The sequence below is a fragment of the Chaetodon auriga genome, chromosome 23 (assembly GCF_051107435.1).
Source record: "Chaetodon auriga isolate fChaAug3 chromosome 23, fChaAug3.hap1, whole genome shotgun sequence".
Taxonomy (NCBI): domain Eukaryota; kingdom Metazoa; phylum Chordata; class Actinopteri; order Chaetodontiformes; family Chaetodontidae; genus Chaetodon; species Chaetodon auriga.
The window spans coordinates 6,705,050-6,727,422 of record NC_135096.1 but is presented as its reverse complement, the minus strand read 5'-3'; the positions used below and the strand labels follow the sequence as shown (position 1 = coordinate 6,727,422).

General features: G+C 43.6%; 1 protein-coding gene across 1 annotated transcript; it reads right to left on the bottom strand.

The window, feature by feature from the left end:
• Positions 1 to 4,027: 4,027 nt before the first annotated feature.
• Positions 4,028 to 20,411, bottom strand: LOC143316012 (NGFI-A-binding protein 1-like). Its single transcript, XM_076723676.1, has 8 exons — positions 19,903 to 20,411; positions 13,962 to 14,764; positions 13,706 to 13,839; positions 13,309 to 13,360; positions 11,762 to 11,881; positions 9,748 to 9,916; positions 7,375 to 7,521; positions 4,028 to 7,160 (listed from the first exon to the last, which is right to left on the bottom strand). The coding sequence occupies exons 2-8, from the start codon at positions 14,760 to 14,762 to the stop codon at positions 7,084 to 7,086; spliced, it is 1,500 nt and encodes a 499-aa protein (XP_076579791.1). The 5' UTR covers positions 14,763 to 14,764; positions 19,903 to 20,411; the 3' UTR covers positions 4,028 to 7,083.
• Between the last annotated feature and the right edge of the window lie 1,962 nt (positions 20,412 to 22,373).

The following is a 22,373-nucleotide window of genomic DNA, read 5'->3' as shown; positions in this document are numbered from 1 at the left end:
TTTTCTTTTGTTTTTGCATCTGTTTCTTCCGAGAACCTCTGTTGTCAACATTCAAGATTTAGGTGACTGTCATTTTCTTGTGTGCTTACATCCATAATAATAATTTTAAAAAATGCAGTTCCTCCCATCCCACAGCACTGCAACAAGAAATTATTAAAAAAAAAAATATATTGAAAAGAAGTCAAGACATGCAACGTCATCATGAATTTAAGATTTCAGTGTGACTGTGTTTTAATGCAGCACAGGCACAAGTTAAACCCAGGTTATATGTGAGTGACAGACATGAATAATGTGCTTTAAAGTCAGTATAACTCACCACAGAGCAGCGCGCGCACACACACACACACACACACACACACACACACACACACACACACACACACACGCCCATTGTCATGCCTTGTCTTGGCGTGACACCACTCGAGTCATTTTGGTACTGCACACACTCAGGCTGTGGTTTCCTCAGCAGATGGCGTCTCTGTCCTGGACAAAGTACCTCCAGCGCCACCTCCTGGTGAGACATGAGCCTAGTCCCACAGGCAGCAGCAACACAAACACAAAAGATGGTGACAAATTCCAGTGTTGGGTGGTATCACTTCTAAATAAACTTCATAATAATAATAATAATTTTAAATTTGTTACAAATGTGGATTTTATTTAAATCACATGCTGCGTTTATGCACACAAATCGAATTTCAGTAAGAATCATGACTTAATTAATATATAAATCGTGCTTTAGTCAGGTCAGGCTCCTTTTCCGTTGGCCAGTAAACCAGATTCTAAGTTGAAGGCTTGAATGTGTTATCAGACTGTAATGGACCTGAGTCAGACAGCATTTTAATGTTTGCTTTGACCTCTTTTGCAGCCTAGGTGGGTGGAGTGTGACACCCAGTGTAAAATAATGACCTACAAAGGAGATTACTCACTGGAAAGTATTTTCTAAGTTGCTTCAGTTTACTTTTCTGCAGCTCCCAACTTCGATCTGAATCTCGGTAAACTCCACCCACCTGGAGCTCCAAGTAGGATAAAACAAACAAATTCATGCTGACTAATAATGCCTCACTTGGAACATGAAACATTCATGAATTTGGACTGAATGCACTGGAAGAAACCCAAACTCTGCTTCGCCATGCAGCCAGAGCTACAATTAAAGGGGAATTCCACAGAAATGTTCTCGCAGGTTGTTATTTTACAGGAATTCACAGAAAAAATCCCAGTTGCTGAATGAGTCCAGTGCTTCAAATGCAACCTCAGCTACATCGTAAGCCTGCTGTATGGCCAAAAGTGTGTGGACGCCCCTGTTTGGGGCTTTAGTTCTGTTAATACGACCACATACAGTGATTAGTTTGGGGAAGGCTCTTCCCTGCTCCAAGACGATAACCCCGTGCACAATCTCAGCTGCATAAAGAAATGAATTTTCCTGTTTGGCATGGAAGAACTTGACTGGGCTGCACAGAGACCTGACCTCAACCCCATCCAACACCTCTGGGATGAACTGGAACGTAGACTGTGAGCCTCAAGTTTGACCAGCACGGTCGTCCAGTCTTAAATTGCTTCTTAAAACTCATTTCCATCGGTTAGCCTGAGAATAATCTCCCTGTCTTTCAATCTTGCTTCTTGTTTCCCTCTTGTCGATTCTATTCCTGTATCTTTGTTTTGTGAGAGGCACTTCGTATCATTGGTTTTTGAATAATGGTGTAATTGTTCGGGTGTCCACATATCATGGCCATGCAGAGCATCTGACAGCCTAACAAGCTTGATAGCAAGTAAATTAACAGGAGCCTTGTTTATGTAAGCAAAACAATTTCTCGACCACTGGGAGCTTCTAAAAATAAGACCGTGCAATCTGTTGCGTTCAATCTGCAGTTAAAAAAAATGACTGACTGCTGTGTCTCGGGTTCAGCGATCAGTGAGACAATTCAAACTGCTTTTGAATGTTAAATTTGACCAACAAGTCCTAAACTTGCAGGCCAGTATGTACGTTATGGTTAGTGGGTTTCTGGTGCAGTCATATCTTCTTCTGCAGTGGCCATGCAAACCCCTGAAAGCACAGACACATGACAGCTCACCAGATGTCAGCTGCTCTGAAACGAACAGGTGTAAACGCTTTCTATTAAAAGCAATACAAGATGAGAATATGCATTATTTGTGTCATACAGACAATAACTAAATCCATCATTCAGCAACTCCCAACAGCAGTCTTTGCCGCTCTGATGATTTGGAGCATATACTGCTTTTATCTGTCATGTTTCAACTTTATGCACAACAGTTTTTTTCTTGTGTGTTTCACACTACAGTCACCGCTTTGCAGTTAATCTTATTGTAATTTTCACTTCATATCTTCATATGTGTGCATCATGTGTATTCATACTATGCTACGCATGTTTAGTTTTCAGGACAGAATCTTGTTGGATAAAGCTGCATGTTGGTGTAATAATATAATTCTTCGCTTGACCCTGCTTGCCTTGCCTTTTATTTCTCAAGCGTCTGTCTTGAGAGACCTTTGGTCTCATGTGCAGACGTCAAAAAAAAGTCACTTTTTCAAACTAACAGCAGCTGTCAAAGTTTAATTTTGCGCAGAAATCCCCTATGAGCAGCTGTATTTTCACTGCATGCAGCAGTAAACCAGAAAACAAAGGAAGGAAGGAAGGGAGACAAACAAGGCGATCCCTAACGAAGCTGCAGGGAGGAGAGGCGATAATTCACCAACACCCACACCTTCTCAAAAGCAGTCAGCTTCCTGCTCCTTTCAAAATGAGGGTGATGGGTGCGCTCGGCAGATCCCTCCCACGCTGCTTAGCGGCTGGCTTCCGCCCACCACCCGTGGAGCCGCCCACCTCCAGCCGTTGCCACGGCAACACATCATCATCAGCGACTTGAGCTGGAGGAGGAGGAGGAGGACAGGGAGGGGAGGGGTGGCCGTTTGAGCGCCCAGCGGGGCTGCCACTGTGAACGGCAACCAGCATGGGTGTTCATGAGCTGAGCTATTCTCCAGAGAAAATCTGTCTACGTGTGTGTGACAGAGAAGGGGGGGTGAGGGAGGGATGGAGGGAGTGGAGAGAGAGAGAGAGAGAGAGAGAGGGAGAGGATGATGGGAGGTATGTGAAAAGGACCTGCGTCAGAGTGAGTCATCAGCCAGTTTCACAATGTGTTGATGTGACGCTGATGCAAATGGCCTGCGCAGGGATTCATCTCAGTAGAAAAAAAAAAGAAAAGAAGAAGAAGAAAACAAACAGAAGACAGAGAAGCTCCTTTAAAGGAAGCTGAACTGTCCTTTGAGTCTTTTTGCCTGTCACCACTTTCATCTCATTCCCGGCTGGGTCTCTTTTTACCTGCCTTTGCTTGGATTACTAAGCACTTCTGCTCTTTTCCAGCTCCTCCCTGCCTTGCATTCACCCGCACATTCAGGCTGGGAGAAAGCCGGGACTTCCCTGCCTTGCTCAAAGGCGTCTTCAGAGACGCTGCCGGAGAACGAGTGCCACCAAGCAGCTAACGTTTTCCAGCCAGGATTCAGCTAGTTTTACGAGCGAGACACTTGAAACTCCACCAGCTCCTCCCTGCAGCTGAAAGCTAATATACAATTTACCAAAACATTATTATCACAACATTATAGTGTTACAAAGACTAACCTATTATCACAGCACTACAAAGAGCTTTTCTGCCCCATTAGTCACTGTACTCAATATTCTGACTTCAACAGAGACTGCAAAAGTCTGTCTGATGTGCATGCTAACGTGCTAATGCCTACAGTGAGGGTACAATGAGCAGCTGCACATCCATCTGAGTGGTAAAGTTCATTTTTGACCTTGGAAACGATAGTTTGACAAGATAATCTGTAATCAAGGGCCCCTTACTGTCTTTCTGAAAGATCCAGGAAAAGTTGGTTAGCAAAGGCCTTTAGGCCATTTTGGAATTAGTCCAGCAAGTGTGAATGCTGGATTTTGAGATGATGTTGGGAGAACCAGAAACAAACCACAGGTTTTTAACTGGATTTGACACTGATCACAGAACGCACCTCACAATAGAGTTCAAAAAAATAAAGTTTAATGTTTATGTGCTGTATAACAAATAAAATATATTAGTGTTTAAAAAACAGGTGCATAACTAGGTGAAGCCTAATCTATCACTTTACAATAAACAGTGAGGAGAACAGTGATCAGTGAGACGGCAGGTCAGACATGCGCTATCCTCTGAAACATCGTACAACAGTCACGCTAACTAGGCCAGTGTTTGAGCCAATCCGGCCGGAAACGATGAGCCACGAAAGGCTTTATCTCCCAGAATTCACCGGCTGGTTCAGCAAACTAGATATTGACAACGGCTCACGACTCTCGCTAGTTTCCTGCCGCAGTGGCTGCTCCAAACAAAACAATGGAACCTCGTGAAAAGAACGCAATGTCTTTAAATACAAACACAGTGCCCTGCGCACTAAAAGTCAGACAACACAAACATTTCCAAGTCGTAGGTGAGTTCCCACCCTGAAGTTCATGACAGACATACAGTTACTGAGCACATAACAAAATGATGGATCCATATAGTATGCAAATAGACTTATTACTTACATAAATATTGCATTGGTCTGTCAATACGCTGAGTGAGACTAACTATCTGTAGGGCGTAGGGGGAAAGGGGAGTTCGACCAAATTGTCTGGACATTATTATCATTTTGGACCAAACAGACGTATTTACACAGTGTGCCAAACACATATAAACACAGTGAACACTTATTTGTTATGCATTTACCTCTAAACAGCAAAAACACGTCTTTGAAATATGCACTGATGGCCATCACAGGTGGATTAAACACTGTTAAGAGCTAAGGCTAATCAACATTATCATCATGTAAAGCATGTTTTTATATACCAGACACTTTCACACTGTTGTATTTTTTTCCTCAATGACACTGAAGTTTTCTTTTTTTTGTTTTTGCTCTACACACATAAACACTGTATCGACACCAAAAAATCTACAGCAAAGTTACACTTGACAAAGGAAAACCCTGGTTGAGAGATTAGGCTAGCACTATTTGTTATCTCGGTACTATTTACAGACCCCAGGCTGCTGCTCTGTGACGAACAGCAATAAATGGGAATTTTGCTTTTTGCCGCTGCTGTTGAAAAACCACATACCTGCAGTCTTTAATATCTGACTCTGTCTTCAGTTGAACGTTGACGTGTTGAGTGGATTTTACGACCTGTGGGGCCCTCTGAAAACTTGTTGGATCATTTCAAATACCCAGGCTTTATTCCTGAAATACTCCCTGTTTGCAGATGCGTGGTTTCATTTCAACAGCAGTGTTTTGCTAAATTACAAAGTGAAATGAACCAATTAGCTCGGCCTCCGGCATGCCAGCCCAGCCATCCTGCCAAGACGAATGACAGAGGTCCCATGCTGTTATTCCACAACAGCTCCTATACATCCTCTTCTTATATTACCTCCCATAAATATACACAAGACAAGAGTGAGGAAAGAAGGATTAATCCCACCTCTCCCGTTTTCCCATTTGAAGTGAACGACAAAAGAAACTAACCTGCAGCAGGGGCTGAATCCCAACTCAATCTCCCTACAGTACTTTTACACTTTTGCTTTGAGTTACAGTACAAATGCAGACACCTAAGTTAGATTTGGGAGAATGACGGAGGCTCAGAAGACCTGGGGCGACTGTCAGAGAAATGACAATGAGCCACCAGCCATTGCTGCTGAATCTTTGGCTTTTGCTGGTAAGTTTTAAGATCTTCTTATTGTAGCCAAGATTTCCAATTTCCTGGTAAAGTTCAGAAAATGGTTTGTGAATGTTTGCACACCAGCCACTGCAGCCTACAGACAGTTATGTTCCTAGCATTAAATCTCAAAGTCTGGTCACACTTTGCATGTATGCCGTTACTGTGTTGATAACTGATAACAATAGGAATCAACAAGCACTTTGTGTTGAAGTCATTTAAAAACCGATTCCGAATGACTTAATAATGTAATATTAGTATTAGAGTAAGAGATTTTTTGATATATGGGCTGCAAACCCAAAGTAACTGTGTGACAACCTGTTTCCATCTTAAAAACAATAAGACTACAAGTTTAAAGTCATGCTAACGGCTCTGTAAGGCTGTACTTGAACGGCTTTCAAGCTAAATGCTAATGTTTAGCGAGTAGTGTTTGCCATAGTCACCATCTTAGCTAACAATTGTTAATTAGCACCATACACCGTGAACAGGGAATGTCATTAGCTGTGCAGGTATTTTGTCAATAACAAAGTAGTGGACAGTTAAGTTTTGACTTCATGACTTTGACGCCGAGACATTAAAACTCTGACCTGCAGGTGGTGCTAAATCAAAAGTCAGAGGATCGCCAAAGTCCTAAATGAATATCCGTATCAAATTTCATGGTAATCCATCCAGTACTTTTCAAGATATTTAAGTCTCGACCAAAGTCGGGGCACTGCCAGAGCACCACCAGTAGTGTTGCTAAAAATCTGAAAGAGAGATACGGGATACCTGAAATATTTTGTAAGGTTGAATATTGGCAGCACCTGTAGCATCAGCTTTAAAAACACCGGCTATGTCGTCGTCATATAAAGTGTTAATAAGATGCTTTTGTTTCATCTCTGAATCTACGTTTGAGTTAAGACTCAGCCCCAGCATCACAGCCTGTCCAAAGAAAGCAACAGAAATACCACCCAGGCAGAGGTAAAGAGTATACAAATGTCTGCAACAGATCACTCTTAAATTACATGTACATCGAACGTGTACAATTAATCAACAAAGACCTGTAGAGCACTGAAGGGCTTCTCGACATGCTCTCTAGGTGCTTTGGCAAATACATCTTCAACAACACGCCCCCCCCCACCCCCCACCCCCAAAAAAATTAAAAAAAATAAAAAAAACAGACAAACAAAATAAAATAAAAAGACAAAATCAAAGAAAAATAAATGCTATTCATGAGGCAACATTGGTTGTTAAGGCTCTACTGTGGCTGTGCTTGCTTAGTATCTATTGACGGGTAATAACTGCATACTGTCAAGTGTGAGTAGACTGAATTGAGGGTGGGTACATGGGGTGGAGGGGCGGTGGTGGTGGGAGGCGGGAGGCACTATGTGGAGTCTTCCGGCTCTGACTTGATGGTCTTCTTCTCTGTGTTGCTGGACGCTCGCTGTGACGTCCCATTTTCTGAAGATGGACACAAACATAAATGATGGAATCGTCAGCAAAGAAGTTTATAACAGCATAAAGCTCACAAAATAGTAACCGAGGAGTAAATTTAATGCAGTGAATTCACAGATTTGATGTACCTCAATTCACGCATTTGCCCAAAGTGTCCTTGAGCAAGGCATTCACTTGCCCACTGGATAATAGCTCCGGTTAAATGTCTAATATCACTAACCTGTTGCTGGTGTTTTGGTCTCGTCTGTGTTGTTGTTGTTGTTGTGGTTGTGATGGCGCTTCAGTTCATTGGCCAGCTGCTTGCCCAATGGGAGGTCGCCTTCCTGCATATTCTGACTAACCACCCGCAAGTTGATTGGCCGCTCATCTGGAGGACAGACAAAAAAGCAAAATTATTCTCATTTTGCTCAGAACTTCAGCGTGGTATTTACCACTCAGTGATAAATAAATATTAAGTCAAACTCCACTCATCATCAGCCACAATTAGACTGAAGTGAATGCAAAGCAAACACCAGCCCAGTTGTTCTAACACTGCCTTTGTTTTACATGCTGTATATTCCCTGTGGTAACAGAGCCTCTGTTTGTGTGCGTTCAGCTACTGATCCCTTGTGTTTGCCTTTTATTCCCTTTGAGAGCAAGAAAGTTAGAGAGAGAGAGGAAGAGGGGGACGATTTTCCTTTATTTTCTATACCCCTAGACTGCTCTATGCTCAACACTGACAGTTCTTCTTTATTTTACAGATCGTTAAATTTGCATGCGCACTCAGATCCCAGATTGGAGCCTGGTGTCAATGACGTTCAGGAAATGATGTTTATATGGAACATGGGAAAGCCTGTTATTTACATCCCTGTACACATGATTCAAACATGATGCAAGCGTCTGATGTTTTTTGCTGCGACTAATGATTCATTAGTGATTAATCTGCCAATTACTCTCTTAACTCACAGCTCAAGGTGATGTGTTTAAATTGCTTGATTCATTTATTTAAAAAACCTAAATATATGCAGTTGACTGTCACATATGACAAAAAAAGCATCAAATCTGCTCAGTTTTTTAAGCTGGAACAAGTGACTAAAACGATTAATTGATGATCAAAACAGCCGCAGATGAATTTTTTTTTTTTTCAATTAATAAACTAATTGTTCCAGCTCGACGCAGTTGCCATAGCAAAACATGTTGACATGTTCTGGCGGTGGTTAAAAAAAACACAATCCAAAACAGGGCTCTATCACCAAAAATACATGGACATTCAATCAAGCAGGTGGCCACTTTGAGGTAATTATGAGCCAATTTTAGTTCTCTAGTCGAGCTGTTCTGGTGACTATGCAGAGAGAATATAAAAAAGAAAGGACAAACAGGAACAACATGGAAAATGGAGGGGAAGAAAGAGGTACAGCACATACAGGAAAAGGCGAGATAAAAGAAAAAACAGTGGTATAGGAGTGAGGTTAAAACAGGAGGAGGACAAGAAGGAGAAGAAAAGAAGTGACAAGTGACAGAGGAAGAAAGAAAAGGGACAAGAAGAAGAAAAGGAGGAAGGAAAGCAGAGAAGAGGGGGAGGAGAGAGAGAGGTAGACAGACAGAGAGAGAGAGAGAGAGACGCCCCCCTCCAGGCAACTGGCTGGAGGTAAACAGGCGTGGGCGTGATAATTACAGGTGCATTGTGGGATTTGTGGGAACAGCAATATAATGAGCTGTCGGGAGTGGGTGAGGGAGGAAAGGGATGAAAATGAGATGAGGCCCCGAGGAGAAGTAAGATCCTGAATAATGATGTTCTTCCTCCCTCTGTGTTTGAGGAGTCAGAGCCGAAAAAACGCAGATGAAAAAAAAAAAAAAAAAAAAAAAGGTGACAGCTGCCACGACTGGGTGTGGAAAATCAGTACCTATAGGTGTTGTTTCCATCCACGCAGCCGCGCACACATCCTGTGGCATTTACGACATGAAATGAATCTTCTCTTCAAATTAACCTGACGCACTCCAGAAAAGATCAAGTCCTATTAGGCTCCGATTCAGTCTGTTTCCTTTGAGCTGAAAGCCGACAATGGGCAACATTTGGCTGAGGACTGCACCCGCAGCTGGGTGTCTTCTTTTGATTGGACATCAGGGGCAGCGGTGAGCCGGGCAGAACAGCTTTTGGCAAAAATAAAAGACGCTCGAACTACATCTGGACAAGCTAAAAGAAAAGCATTGATTTAAGCTTCAATGGGAGCATTTCAGCCTTTTTTTTTAGGATTTCCGTGTTGCCGGGAAGCGGTAAATATTCTCATTCAGATGGGAAAATAGATCTGAACTGGGCTCTCCTGCACATGTGGGCGAGGGGTACTCAGCTGGTTGCAATCTGCAACCTCACCACTAGAAGCCACTAAATCCTACACACCGGACCTTTAAATTTATATTGACGTTAAAACGCGGAAAAGCAGCAAATCCTCATATTTGTGAAGCTGGAAGCAGAGACTGTTTGATAAATGATGTGAACCATTAACTGATGATCAAAATTGCAGCTGCCATTCTGTGTGGTCAGCGTGTGTCCATGGCAACCTGATTCGATTCTTAAAATATGTTGTTATTACGGTACTATTAATAGAAAGCAAACCTTGGTTGTCTCTGCTGGCGTCGGCGGCGGCTCCGTTGGTGTTCTGGGCGTCGTTGAGGTACTTTAAGGCGGCGGGGGGGATCCTCCAGTCCAGAGCCTGCAGTCGCTCCTGGACTGCGGCGTCCTGTAGGATCTCCATCTGCCTGGCCAGCAGACGCTCCAGCTGCATCTGATGGACGCAAACAAACACGCAAAGAGAAAAATGAAGTCAAGAAAGTAGAGGAGAAGCAGTAAAAGCCGACTTCTGCTTGCCAACAAACAAAACTGATGAGAGTGTTGTCGAACACCCCGGGGTGACTTTTTGAGCATGATGTTGATATTTGAGAGTTAAAAAAAAAAAAAAAAGCCAGTTATTATTTGATACTGTATGTAGGCACATTTACAGGAAGGATTCCTTTAAAATTTGGTTTCCTCTCACTCATCGCCCACATACCTGATTTTTTTTTCAGCAAGTGGCAGTGAAATGACAGTTCAGAGTGACTATCGGGCCAAAAGCAACCACACAACACGCTGATTTGTTGTTTTGCTCATAGAAAGTCAACAGGATTCACTCCTGCGCTGCACTTTTTGGAGGGGAGGCCTTGTGGAGGACTGGGGGGAACCAAACTGGAACCGACGTTTGCGACAACACAACCGAGTCGCAACAGAAAAAGGACGGGAAACAAAGAAATGTCTGAAGCTTTGCGAACCAGTGGTTCCAAACCAAGGTTGTTATGGTGAACCGCGCAGGAAGCAAGCAGATTGGTTGATCTTGTTGCTTCCTAGTGGACAGAATCCTCACAGCTATAAAACAAGCTCACAAGCAAAGAAGAAGCGTAATTCCATCTTCAGGCGGCGTTAACGTGGAGGACGAATGAAGAACAGGCTGACAAACAGTTGACACCTCAGATTCATGGAAATGTGCAAGGAATAAAAACAGCAGTGATATCTCTTTATTGTCAGTCTGCGCATCACTGTCAGCTCACTCTATTATGGGCTGTGCTGCCATCCTCACGCAGGGAAACGTCTGATACGAGCGGCGGTTCAGACGGCCTGCGGTGCGAACGCAGCCATGAAATCTCTTCTTCGTCTGAATGCGATTTCTGAGGAATCACATCAAAATGACAAGTGTAACTGCAGCCACCCAAACAGCTGATGAAGCGGCATATACACGGCTATACATGAAGGAGCGTACGCTTTCCACACATACACACACACACACGCTTCACATGTTTCCTGCGTAATTAGTTATCATAAAGCTCTCCTCCCACACTCCGGCTCTAATTAGGAACAAGCCACAGCAGCAGAGGCACTGGAAACCAATAAAGAACATTACTGGGATCAAACTGGATCCCGCTGCCACAAACATCTGCTGACATAGAAGCCTGTCGCCATATCTGATGGCGAGAATCCTTTCAACCAGACAGCTGAGGTGCATTTGTCAGAGCGTCTTAATTGTCTAAACCCTTTCTTTTATTTACCACAAAGAAGGTTTTATTTTCAGTGAGCAGGATCTTAAAAAAAAGCAACAATTTCAATGGGATTTGGTGGAAACTGAGGCAATGAGACTAAAATCACACCAAACGTAAGGCTGATGTTCTTCTATATGTTTTTATTGTAATAAAAAAAACGAAATGAAAAGTCAGTCCTCTCAGCTCCAAGCCCATTGGCTCCATCTGGAGACGTACAGTGCATTGGTTGGGGACTATTTTCAGCGCTGGATTCATCCACATTTAGTGCTCCAGTGAGTATTTGTGGCAGCAGATTGTCCATTTATTTATCAGCCTATCTGTCACTCTTGTTCACTCAGCTTGTAAAAGATCATCTGTACTTCAAATAAATTCAACATGTACACCAATTTCAAGCTTGCATTTCAAAGATTCACTCCCTCATTTTGTTACTGCGCCCCCGACGTCCCCGAACGTCCTCCCATCTCACCCTTAATGTTCTGAAACGCAGCTGTGGGTCTGGGATTTCGGGGGAGTTGTAACAAAATCAAACAGCAACACGGATTTCATCTGACTCGTCTGCCTACCTGCAGATTCCGCCCGACGGTTTCCTCTCCTTTCGACTTGGCGCAGGCCAGCTGCTCCCTCAGCATCTCCTGCCTCATGTGGATGGCCTGCAGCGCCTCCTGGATGTCGAAGAAGTTCTCCTGCAGGAGCAGAAAAAAAGAGGCGACGTGAGTCTTGCTTGACATTTTTGCTCACCATCTGAAGTAGTATTTAACATTTTTTTTCCCCTTATATAACACAGCAGAACAGCAGATTATAGGTCTACTGCACTGAAGATTTTGGGGGCTAAAGGACGTGAGGAGGAGTTTACTTTCCACAATTACACAGATTTCATTATTTAATTCTTGTTCTGAAATTATTAGAGCCTGTATTCTCAAAATGACGAGAAGACACAGTTAAATCAATAGAAATAATAATAAACATGGGAAAACTCTAATGATGGTTAGTTTTATTATTATTATTATGATTATTATTATTATTATACTTTTTAAATAATTTGTAAGTTTTGGTTTTGCTTGAAATCTCATTTTTCATTCAATTTCTTTTTTTTTATCTTGAGGCGCCTTATTTAAATCTCCTCTTACTCATTCAATTTATTAATTTAAGCGAATATTTATGCCCTTATATCCTGGTCAAAATATTTAATAATTTTATAACCATTATTTTGAAAAAGTGTTCCATAAAAACAGGTTATGAATTAAAAAAATCGACCACTTCTGATAATCCAAAAGTTGTATCATCATAGCAGTATTAGTATTAGTCTCATTGCTATTATTTCCTGTAAACATCTCCAATATTGGCATTTCCTTTCATAACAGAGCAACTGACAAAAACAAAAGTGGAATTTCTGGGAGTTTTTCTGTTTCTGCACAACAGCGGCCTGAAAGTGAATTTGGCAGGAATTCCCCCCCCCCCCCCCCCCCCCCCCCCTTTGGGAGCTCAGAGTAGTTTCTGCGAGCAGGTGCCGCTTCATCTGCGGCTCTTCGTCTTGGTCAAAAATCCCTGCAGAGTTCGCAGCCGCCACATGTTTTCAATCGCTGGTTTACAAACTGAGAGGATCCATTCAGAGCTCAAAGAAAACTCCCAGCCAAGTGTGTCAGCAGATGAACGCTGAAGAGATCGCTTTGTACTCTGTTCAAGGCTGTTGCTGCTGCGTCCGTTCTGTGTCTGATAGCTGCCCACAGAGGAGCTGCCGAGATTGCGCCTTTACATCGGAAGCATTTTAAATATGGAAAACCGACCAACGAGTGAGCTTCAACTCTTTGTTCAATGCTATTTATCAAAAGCAGCCAAAGAGGTCAGAAGTCACGCTGCTCAGATGTGTTGATACTGAGGCGATCCTCCATCGTGTTTTGCAGTGACTGACGCAAAGGAAGTGATGTGTTTTACTGTTCTGGTTTGTTTGGAAGCAGAAGCAGAGGAAGAAGCGGGAAAGCAGCAATGGCTGAAACTATAGAAACTCACATTTCATCTACATAAAATCAGAAGGCCTTTCAGACAAGACAAAAACGAGACGCTAATATACCTGCTGCTCGGCTTTAAGTGGACAGCAGCGTGTTTCACTCACCTCCGTTTTAATCCTCTTCGGGGACGGCTCGTCTCTGTCTCCACAGCGAGATCTGCAGACAAACATCAGCACATACAGTTCAGCACATCAAATTCAAGGGTTGTATTCGAAACCACTTCCTGTCAGCTGGAAGACGGCTCTCCGAGATTCTTTCTGTGGTGAAAAGTACAAACAGCACGAACGCCGAGATGAATGGACGGCGCGTCTTCACTCACGAGGAGCTCGTGTGCATTTAAGAGGCCTTGAATAATGCCTGCAGCAGTCTCATCCAGAAATGTCGAGTCAGCTCGTCAACACAGAAGCGTTTCTTGCATATTGTTGCTCAACGTGCGCAGCAACATAAAATCTAATCTAAGCATTAAGATAAAACAAAGGCAGACTCGGTTTAAGCTCTTACTTGCTGGTGCGGTAGGTGTATTTGTAGGTGACCTCTCTGGAAATCTGGCGGGCGAGTCCGAACAGCTCGTCCCGACGCGTCAGCAGAGCCATGTCCCTCATGCAGAGCTGAGCCGCCGCCTCGTTCACCGTCAACTGCACATCACACACAGTGAGTCAGGTTAGTTTCGGAAAAACACAGGCACACAAACCTCGAGGAGGCGGGAATGTAAGGACGAATTTGCATGTGGAGCGTGTAATTTGAGCAGGAAGCGAACCTCATGCAGTGTCAGGTGTTTGCCGTCCCTCCTCTTGGAGTCAAAGCGTCCGTAGATGGCGCTGTATTTACGAATCTCCTCTTCCCTCCGCGGGTCATCGTCGCTCATTTCAAAGATGTGTCCGATCATCTTTGCTAGTTTCTTGTTGTTTTTCAGCTGCTCTTTGACCTCGGCCAGGTCTGTCTTAGGCAGTCCAGGTGCCATCCTGTCCACACACTCCAGGACTGACTGGACGGCTGCGGCGTCCAGAGCCTCCAACGCGTCCCTAGGTGAGGACGGGGAGCCAAGGTCCGATGGTGAGAGGCTGTGCTCGCTGTCGTTGCTGTGGCCCGACCAGAATCGAGCCTCACTGCTGCCCTGCAGGGGTGACCCGGCTGACACTTTGTCCCGTGCCACGTCCAACTTCCCCGGGTCGGAGCAGGCAGCGGCGACGGCTTTGGGCATCTTGACGCTGGCTGTGTTGGCTCTGTCCTGTCCGCTGAGCAGCGTGGGCGAGCCCTCGGGCAGCTTGTAGACGGGGATGCTGCAGACGGGCAGCGACGTGAGTGGCTGGTTGAAGATGGCCGGGTTGGTGACCCAGTCCCGCAGCGCCTTCTGCAGGCGCCGCACGTGGAGCGGCTTGCTGGCCATGCCAACAAGGGCCATGATCTCCAGGAACTCCTCCTCCCCGGCCTCGCACAGCTGCTGTACGTCGTCGCCGCCCTGCTGAATGAAGGCCTCGTAGTAGTAGAGCAGATTGGCCCGCTGCAGGATCCGGTAGAGCTGCAGCTCACCCAGGGTTCTCGGCAACACCGCCGCCATACCTGAGGGAGGACGCACAACAGGTTAACCCTGACCTTAGATTGACAGGAAATGTGAGTTTGCTATTTAAAGGACGAACTTAAATGGTTCCGTGAGAAGGTCAATACCACTATAAAGCAGAAACCTGCAGCAACTTAGCGTAGCTTAGCACAAAGACTGGAAGCAGGGGGAAAGCGCTAGCCTAGCTCCACTGAAGCTCACCAATTAACACGTTACATCTTGTTTAATTAAGCTGTTTCCAGTCTTTGTGCAAAGCTAAGCTAACCACCTGCTGGCTGTAGCTTCATGTTTAACAGACGTGAAAGTAGCATTGATCTTATCATCTAACTCTTGTCCAGAGAGCAAGTAAGCATTAAAAAAAAAATCAATCTCTTCCTTTAGAGCTGAATAACTCGTCTCGTTTTTCACATAATTTCAGATTGTGGAAATGTCAGATAAGTCATTTGCTAACTGCAAAGCCTGAAATCCCCCTGCTGAGCACCAAATGGCGAGAAAACCCAGTTTGTCCTTTAAAGTCAGATAGACAGAGAGACAAGGACATGATTTCTGAGATGATGAGCCCGATTTTTGCTTGTCACACTGCTCTTAACAAACAACCTGAGCTCAGTTTTCTTTCCTGGATTGTTAATTAGCAGCAAATGAAGTTTAACGACAGTGTCGAGCTAGAAAATTGACCTTGATTCTGTCTCCGCTCTCGTTGCTGGATGTTAACATGTTACATGTTCTGCACATAAATAAGCACTGTAAACTGAAACTGAGACACGTTTCTATGAAAACTGTAAAAGACTTATATTTGGACTGTACATGTTATTCTTGGCAGGTGCACGAGTGCAGTTTATCAGGCCTCAGCAGGTGTGTGAGAAGGTTAAATTTGGCGACTTTTCCATCAAGAACGCCACGAGTGCCTCACATTTTTAGAATGCATGATACTGCGAGGATTTCTCCTTTAACCCTGTTTAGCAATTGACATCTTTTCAGGTGTTTGAACTTGAATATTCCTGTTTTATGTCACAAAAAGACTCTGTAGGTGCATGGGTGAAAGACTACAAAGCCTTTCACAGGGCTAATTTTGTATTTATTACACTTGCATTGATCCACGTATGAGCAAAGATGTGAGCAGTAGTTTAGTGCCATATTCTGCATAAATGCACGTAATAAACTGCTGAAAGTCTGCTTTTTTTTTAAAGAAAAATCTACTGTTACTATTTTAGCTCTTCATGCATCAGGGCAGATTCCACATTTGCAGAACCCTGTGAATAAACCCTTTCTGGATGTGTGTTTGGCTGTTTGCTGCCCTGTCAGCTCGTCAGATTAGTATTTATCTTCGAAAGCGACGCTGTCATTCACTCTGCCTCCGATCTCAAGCCTCACAAAGCGGAGAAACACTCAGAACTGTGCCAAATGTGTGTCACTTGCCACCTTGGATTTGAGAAAAAGCAAGTGGAGGTCTGAAAGAGGCTTGTTTTTGACTCTTCCTATGTGCATGTGAGGCCCTGCGGAGGCCTTGCTGACAGAGGAGTGGCAGTCAGCAGGCCCGGGTTGCTGGGAGGACCACATGCCTCTCTCCACCCCTGCAGGATGTGTAGGTGGTGGGCTCGCCTCGCCCAGAATAGGCCCAGAGAGCCTCAGCCCTGGGAGCCAGGCAGGCCTCGACTCAGCCTGACTGAGTCGGGAAAAACGACAGAGACAAACGCAGCCAGAGAGAAGACGGCGGCTAAAATGATCACCTACATGTCGACCAACTACACCTCCAGTTTTAGTTCAACTGGGACCACAAACGCTGCTGCTAACAGCTTTTGCTAATTCACAACCTGCTGGCAGTTGATACCATTAATGCCCACAAACCAGACGAGCAACAAAAAGTGGCTGAAACAGGTTATTGTGACGCGTCAGTGGATCCATTTCGTAAGATTCTCCGTTGCACTGAACAAACTGATCAGGAAGGTTTTGTTTCCAAAGTAGTTTCAGTCACTTTCTAAAAGAGTTTAGCATTCAAAGCACAGCAGCTCCCCTGAAGTTTTTCCCGACGATCGTACGTCTTCTGAACTTTCTTCCACATTTGCAACATCAACCGACACTCGTCTTCCAACTCTTTTTGCTTTAATCTTTGCTGTTTAAAAAAACGCTGACGACGTCCGACTTCTCTGTCAAGCTGCTGACTTTCAACCCGTGAAGCTCTCGAGCCTTGTGAGAAATGCTGCTGAAAACAGTAATATAGAAACAAGACACAGAGGAAATACATGAGCAACTAAATAAACAGTCACTGGAAAACAGACGTGGAATGAAGATTGAAGCTTATTGAACCTCATATTCTGTCTTAAAATGAAGGTCAGGACAGTATGCAGTCTGCTCAGGGTCATTAAACCTCTCATTCAAAAGTGATAAAAGTCTAAAAATAATTCCAATGAGACATTTGGGGAAAATTTAGGATGCTAGCACCCGTCAGGAGAGTCAGATCCAACTCGAAAAAGATGAAGCTCAAGACGTGCGCTAGTTGTTTCCTGAGAACAACTTTCCATCTGTGTCACCTGCGTCAACACAAGCGTGTCCTCGAACACAACATGAAAGTCAAAGAAAGCAGTGACACAGCAGAACGACTGAGGCAACGTAACATCATGCAAGACAGGAAGCGCATCATGAGCATCCTGATGCAACAGCCAACCCAAACAAGTGGAAAACATGACCATTCAGCTTATCTCGTGATTCATGGTGAAAGGTCATCTATTAAAGTTCAACCTGCTTGGGACTAAAGTGGCAACAGCTGAAACTTGGACTGGAAAAAAAAGAATTGATAAGCACAGTCAGATTTTGGTGCAACGTCGAGCTCCCAGTTTGCTTTAAGTGTGACTCAAAAATCTCCCTGAAAACGCCAATAGTGCATCCTTAAAGCAACACGACATTTATTTTTATCCAACAAGGAAGCAGCCATCATAAGCACCAGTCTAGAGATGACATTTAGTACGTTTACACTTGGAGAAAAGCCACCGATGATAATCAGCCAATCAGAGCACGGCATGAGATGAAGACAGAATCAACGATGGCGTCTTTAAATCATGATCTGGATAAAAATATGAGTGTTTCAGGTAGATAACTTTCCTGAATTACATCCAAACTCAGAACAGCGGAAACAAGCCAGGTGGTAGAACGCGTTGTCCGATAACGTCTGAAGGCTTGTGCACGGTTTCCTCGACGGCATCCGTGGTGTTTCGCTCGTTTTTATACACGGGAAAAGTTACAAAAGTGGCTGATGTAGCGCGAAGAATGAAAACTACACCTTTCGCACCTCCGCAAGCTACTGGCTAATAGCTGCGTAAAGAAGGTGTGATTTTCTTTATGTCGAAAACAGAAAAAAACACCTCGGATAAAACGCATTTCTGGCACAATCTGACCTGCCTTTAAACTCATATTGTACATCTGATGCAGATTCCACCCAGCATTTCATTAGAGCCATTTCACACAGCGTGAACCTGCAAGATCACTGTTACTGCACAGTGTGCAGGGAGGTGACCTGCTGCTACTCAAACGCACCTATTCTGAGGATGGATTCGTCGTTTTAGCCATTCTTCAGCCACAAAAGCCAAATATTCTGGAGGATTTGATGCCTCTCTCTGACATATATGACAGTATTTTTGTAGTTTTGGACTATAGTTTAGAATATAACAAGCATTTTCTGACAAAACAAAGACAGAACTTGTTAGCTGTCGCCCTAAATTCAACAACAGGCTTCCACTTTGTCACTGAAGGTATTTTTCTGCTGGTTTTTCACAATAAAGTGTAAACCACATTTAGCTGCAGTGTGACTGACGTACATGCAGCAGGTAAAAACTGTCCACCAGCTGCAGGGACGAACCTCCATCTGGAGAACAAAATAAAGCCGGTAGCTGCGGCTATAAAAGCGCCACGATGTGTTTCTACCAATAGAAACTGGATTCTTTGACCTCACTGGGAAAATAGCTTCATAATGCTGATTGTCAGTGTGTTGGTTCAACAGCCGTCTGCACAAACACACTCAGACTGGCATCTAACAGCCTGCCATCTTACTCCAGTTTCATCACAGCAGACGTGTGTATGTGTGTGAGTGTGTGTGAGTGTGTGTGTGTGTGTGTGTGTGTGTGTGTGTGTGTGTAATATGCGGCTGTGAATGGCTGGCTCTAATTGAAGTCCTGCTTCACAAAGCGAGTTTAGCGAGTTCGCCTTTTCACCTAGAGAAGCGAGGCGTGCGCTGGCACAATGGCACCAAAGGCACACACACACACACACGCACACACACACACACACTTAGATTACACACACACACACAGGCTGATGTGTAGTTTTCCAGGTGAAGTGCCACGCAGCAGAGCAGGGTGACCTCAGCCCTCCATCAGCAAAGTGAAGAATACTTTAACTTCACTTTGATTCAGGAGGAATTTCCCAGTCTCTCAATGCAGAACAGTCATGTTGTAATCATCACTATGAGCTGGGAACCATGTGTCCATGTGTCCGTGTGTGTGCATGTGTGTGTGTGTGTGTGTGTGTGTGTGTGGTGTCCTCAGTCCTTGAGAGCATCACATTTACTACAATTATTGAGTGAATGTTGTTAAAAATAGCAGAAATGTGACAGGCAGGAAACCGCACACAAGCTCTGATACTGAATATAAACGAGCTGATGTTTCCCATAATATTCCCACAGCAACTTGTCTGCGGTGCTTTACTATCATGCTGTCACCTTTCACGGCACTTTAGCGAATATAATGAGCTCATAATACACATTTATGATGAACAGGAGTGGCTGCAGCGGCGCTTTAGGGTCTTTTCGCCTCAAAAATTCACATAAAGTCTCATTTCTGCGTGTGTAACGAATCCATAATCACATCTGAGCTCATTTTCTCTCGCAGTAATATTCCCTTCAGGTGTTTTCATCTCTTTTAGTGTCTCTTCAGTTTCCCAGCTGAGACGCACAGTTGAGATACACGGAGTTTAACGCGTCTGTGGTGAGTTTACTGCCAGTCTGTGATTTTCGAAAGCGTTTCCTTTAATATTCCTGTAATACCTGCTGATGCTACCGGCTAGCTATCTTTGCAAAACATGACAGACTGGAGGATAAAAGCAGCAGCAGCAGTTAACATGGAGCATTGAATTCAAGGCTCATTGTGCCTACCTGGTGAGTTTTTGGCCCCCTTTGGTCCGCCCTGGTCCAGCTCTTCTTCCTCTCTTTCTCCTTCTTCTGGACTGTTTATCAACACAAAAGCCTGGGAGTCAAAATGTGCAAAAGGAAAGCCCGCAAAGAAGGGATCCCCCAGGACAGCGAGGCGCGTAATATAAAAAAAAAAACGGGAAATCAAAGGGAAGAAATTGAAAGATTATTTCCAGGACAAAAAGAAGCCAAAGAGCGCCTGCTTGTCTGTGCGTGCTCAAGCCGAGCGACACTCCTCTCCTCTTGCTCTCTTTCTGGAAACTTTTTCTTTCTCCTGCCGCTGAAAGAAGAAAAAAAAAAGGCGCAGAGTATCAGTAAAAAGCCGCTGACCTTCGTGCGTCTTTTTTGGTGCGTCTTTTTCCTCCAAGTGTGTGTTGCGTGTGTGTGTGAGTGTGAGTGTGTGTGTGAGTGTGTGTGAGTGAGTGTTTGAGTCCTCTCCCAGCGTCTCTCCACTCCCCTGCACTGTTCACCACTGTCAAATCACACACAGTCACACACACACGCGTCTGGCTGGCGCGACAAAATAAAAGCATCGTTCGCGTTTAGAGAGGTAGACCATGTCCCTAAAAGTAAACAGTATGTAGTAATGCTAAATATACCCACATCAAAATCACACACTTATAATTTTCTAATTTTAATAATTATGGCATTGTTATCATTAACATGTAGGAAGCATTTCAGTGCTGCAGCTGTTTGAGGTGGAGCCAATTTGGAGCTGATTTGCCATTTTATCTCATATATTACGTATTTTCGACTGTAAATTTCCATTTATCTTTATGATCCTTGAATTTTTGCTCTACTCACTTGTTCTTTTCTCTCACTGCTTACTGTGATCGTTATGCACCAAACTACAAATAAACCTCTTTCTGTTTTGTGTTTTCACGTCACATCGTGTTTCCGATGCTTTTATTTTGACACCGCTTCCTGTGTCGTGTCGTTCTGACCGCGGGCAGCTTCACGCGGGCCGTGGAGTAAAAAGTGGGATATTCCGCGCGGTTGCCACAGAGCTCTCTCTCTCTCTCTCTCTCTCTCTCTCTCTCTCTCTCTCTCTCTCTCGCCCACGCGGCTCCCTGCGTGACGCAAATCCGCGCGTGGGCGGACACACGGGGCGTGGGAGGCTTTCTGCACGGAATACCAAACACAGGCAGGTTCAACACCCACAGAGGCTCAGAGAGACACAGCAGTTTGCGCACTTCATGTTCTCCACCTAAATGATGATTTGGAGATTATTTCATTATTTGATCCCGAACTGTAAATATTGTCAGAGTCGATCGTCAATAGATTTTGGAATCGATCCGCGCGCAGTTGCAAACCCCGCAGCTGCTTTCAAACTGTTGTTCTGAAAAGTGGATGTACGCCTTAAATGTCAATATGAGTACATTTTCTATCTGTATGAGGGGTTTTAATGAGTATTTTGTCTTCATAAGTGAATATTTGTGTATTTTCTTCATGTATATTTTCTTTATCTAAATCTGGGTTCGTATTAAAAGTATGTATTTTCTGCATGTATAATGTTTCCACAGTACTTTTCTTTGTGTAAAATGTGCATATACTTATATACTTTTTTGTGTTCAGTTACTTTACACAGGCATTACAAATATATATATATTCATTATGTACAGCGTGTCCTCATTGTGTCCATGTGTAAGATATGTTCCATTGGCCTGGTTTTACACATATATTCTACTGTCTCCTTGTAAAATACTATCTTAGTAGTATATTTTCTATCCATAAATTGTGTGACGTGTGTGTATTTTTCTAAACATGTGTCCACATGTGTGTTTTCCTCATGTAACATGTGTGCATGCAGTGTATCTGTTGTGTTTCTGCTTATAAACTGTGTTTATAAGCACAAATGTACTGTATATTCTACACATGTGCGTATTTTCTTTGTGTAAAATGTAGAAAACACATTTAAAGATCCAGTGACAAAACATTTTCTCTGTTTACATTGTAAAAATGTAGCAGTAGCCATAGTAATAGTATTTACAGTATATGCTTCCTTTAAAAGTATTTCCTATATGTAGAACGTGTGCATCCATATTTAATTATACATATACGTATACTGTATACCTCTAAAATATCAATATCAGTATATCTATAAATTGTGTATATACATACAGTATATAAGTATATATGTACAATGTGTATGTATGCTCTGTGGATATGTAGGTATATACCTTATTCATCTATGTATACTATGTTATCATGTGTCCTCTATGCTGTTATGTTTATTTGAGTTTTTCAAAATAAAATGTGTGTATTTGCCAAAATGTGCGCCTTTGTTTATAGAAACTGTAATATTTGGAGTCGAAATGAAGGTTCACTGATGACCTTTGGGAACAGACAGTCAGGTCAAAGGTCGTCCTCTCAGCCTTTCAGCCGCGGCTCATGGTCTTCTTCAGTATTTGGAGTGATGAAAAACACCAGGAGAT

Coding starts and splice junctions, on each gene's coding strand:
- LOC143316012 (XM_076723676.1), bottom strand. CDS start 14,762: ATGGCGGCGGTGTTGCCGAGAACCCTGGGTGAGCTGCAGCTCTACCGG. Junction 7,522..9,747: donor CGCCAGCAGAGACAACCAAG/GTTTGCTTTCTA, acceptor TCTGTCCTCCAG/ATGAGCGGCCAATCAACTTG. Junction 7,161..7,374: donor GACCAAAACACCAGCAACAG/GTTAGTGATATT, acceptor GTCCATCTTCAG/AAAATGGGACGTCACAGCGA.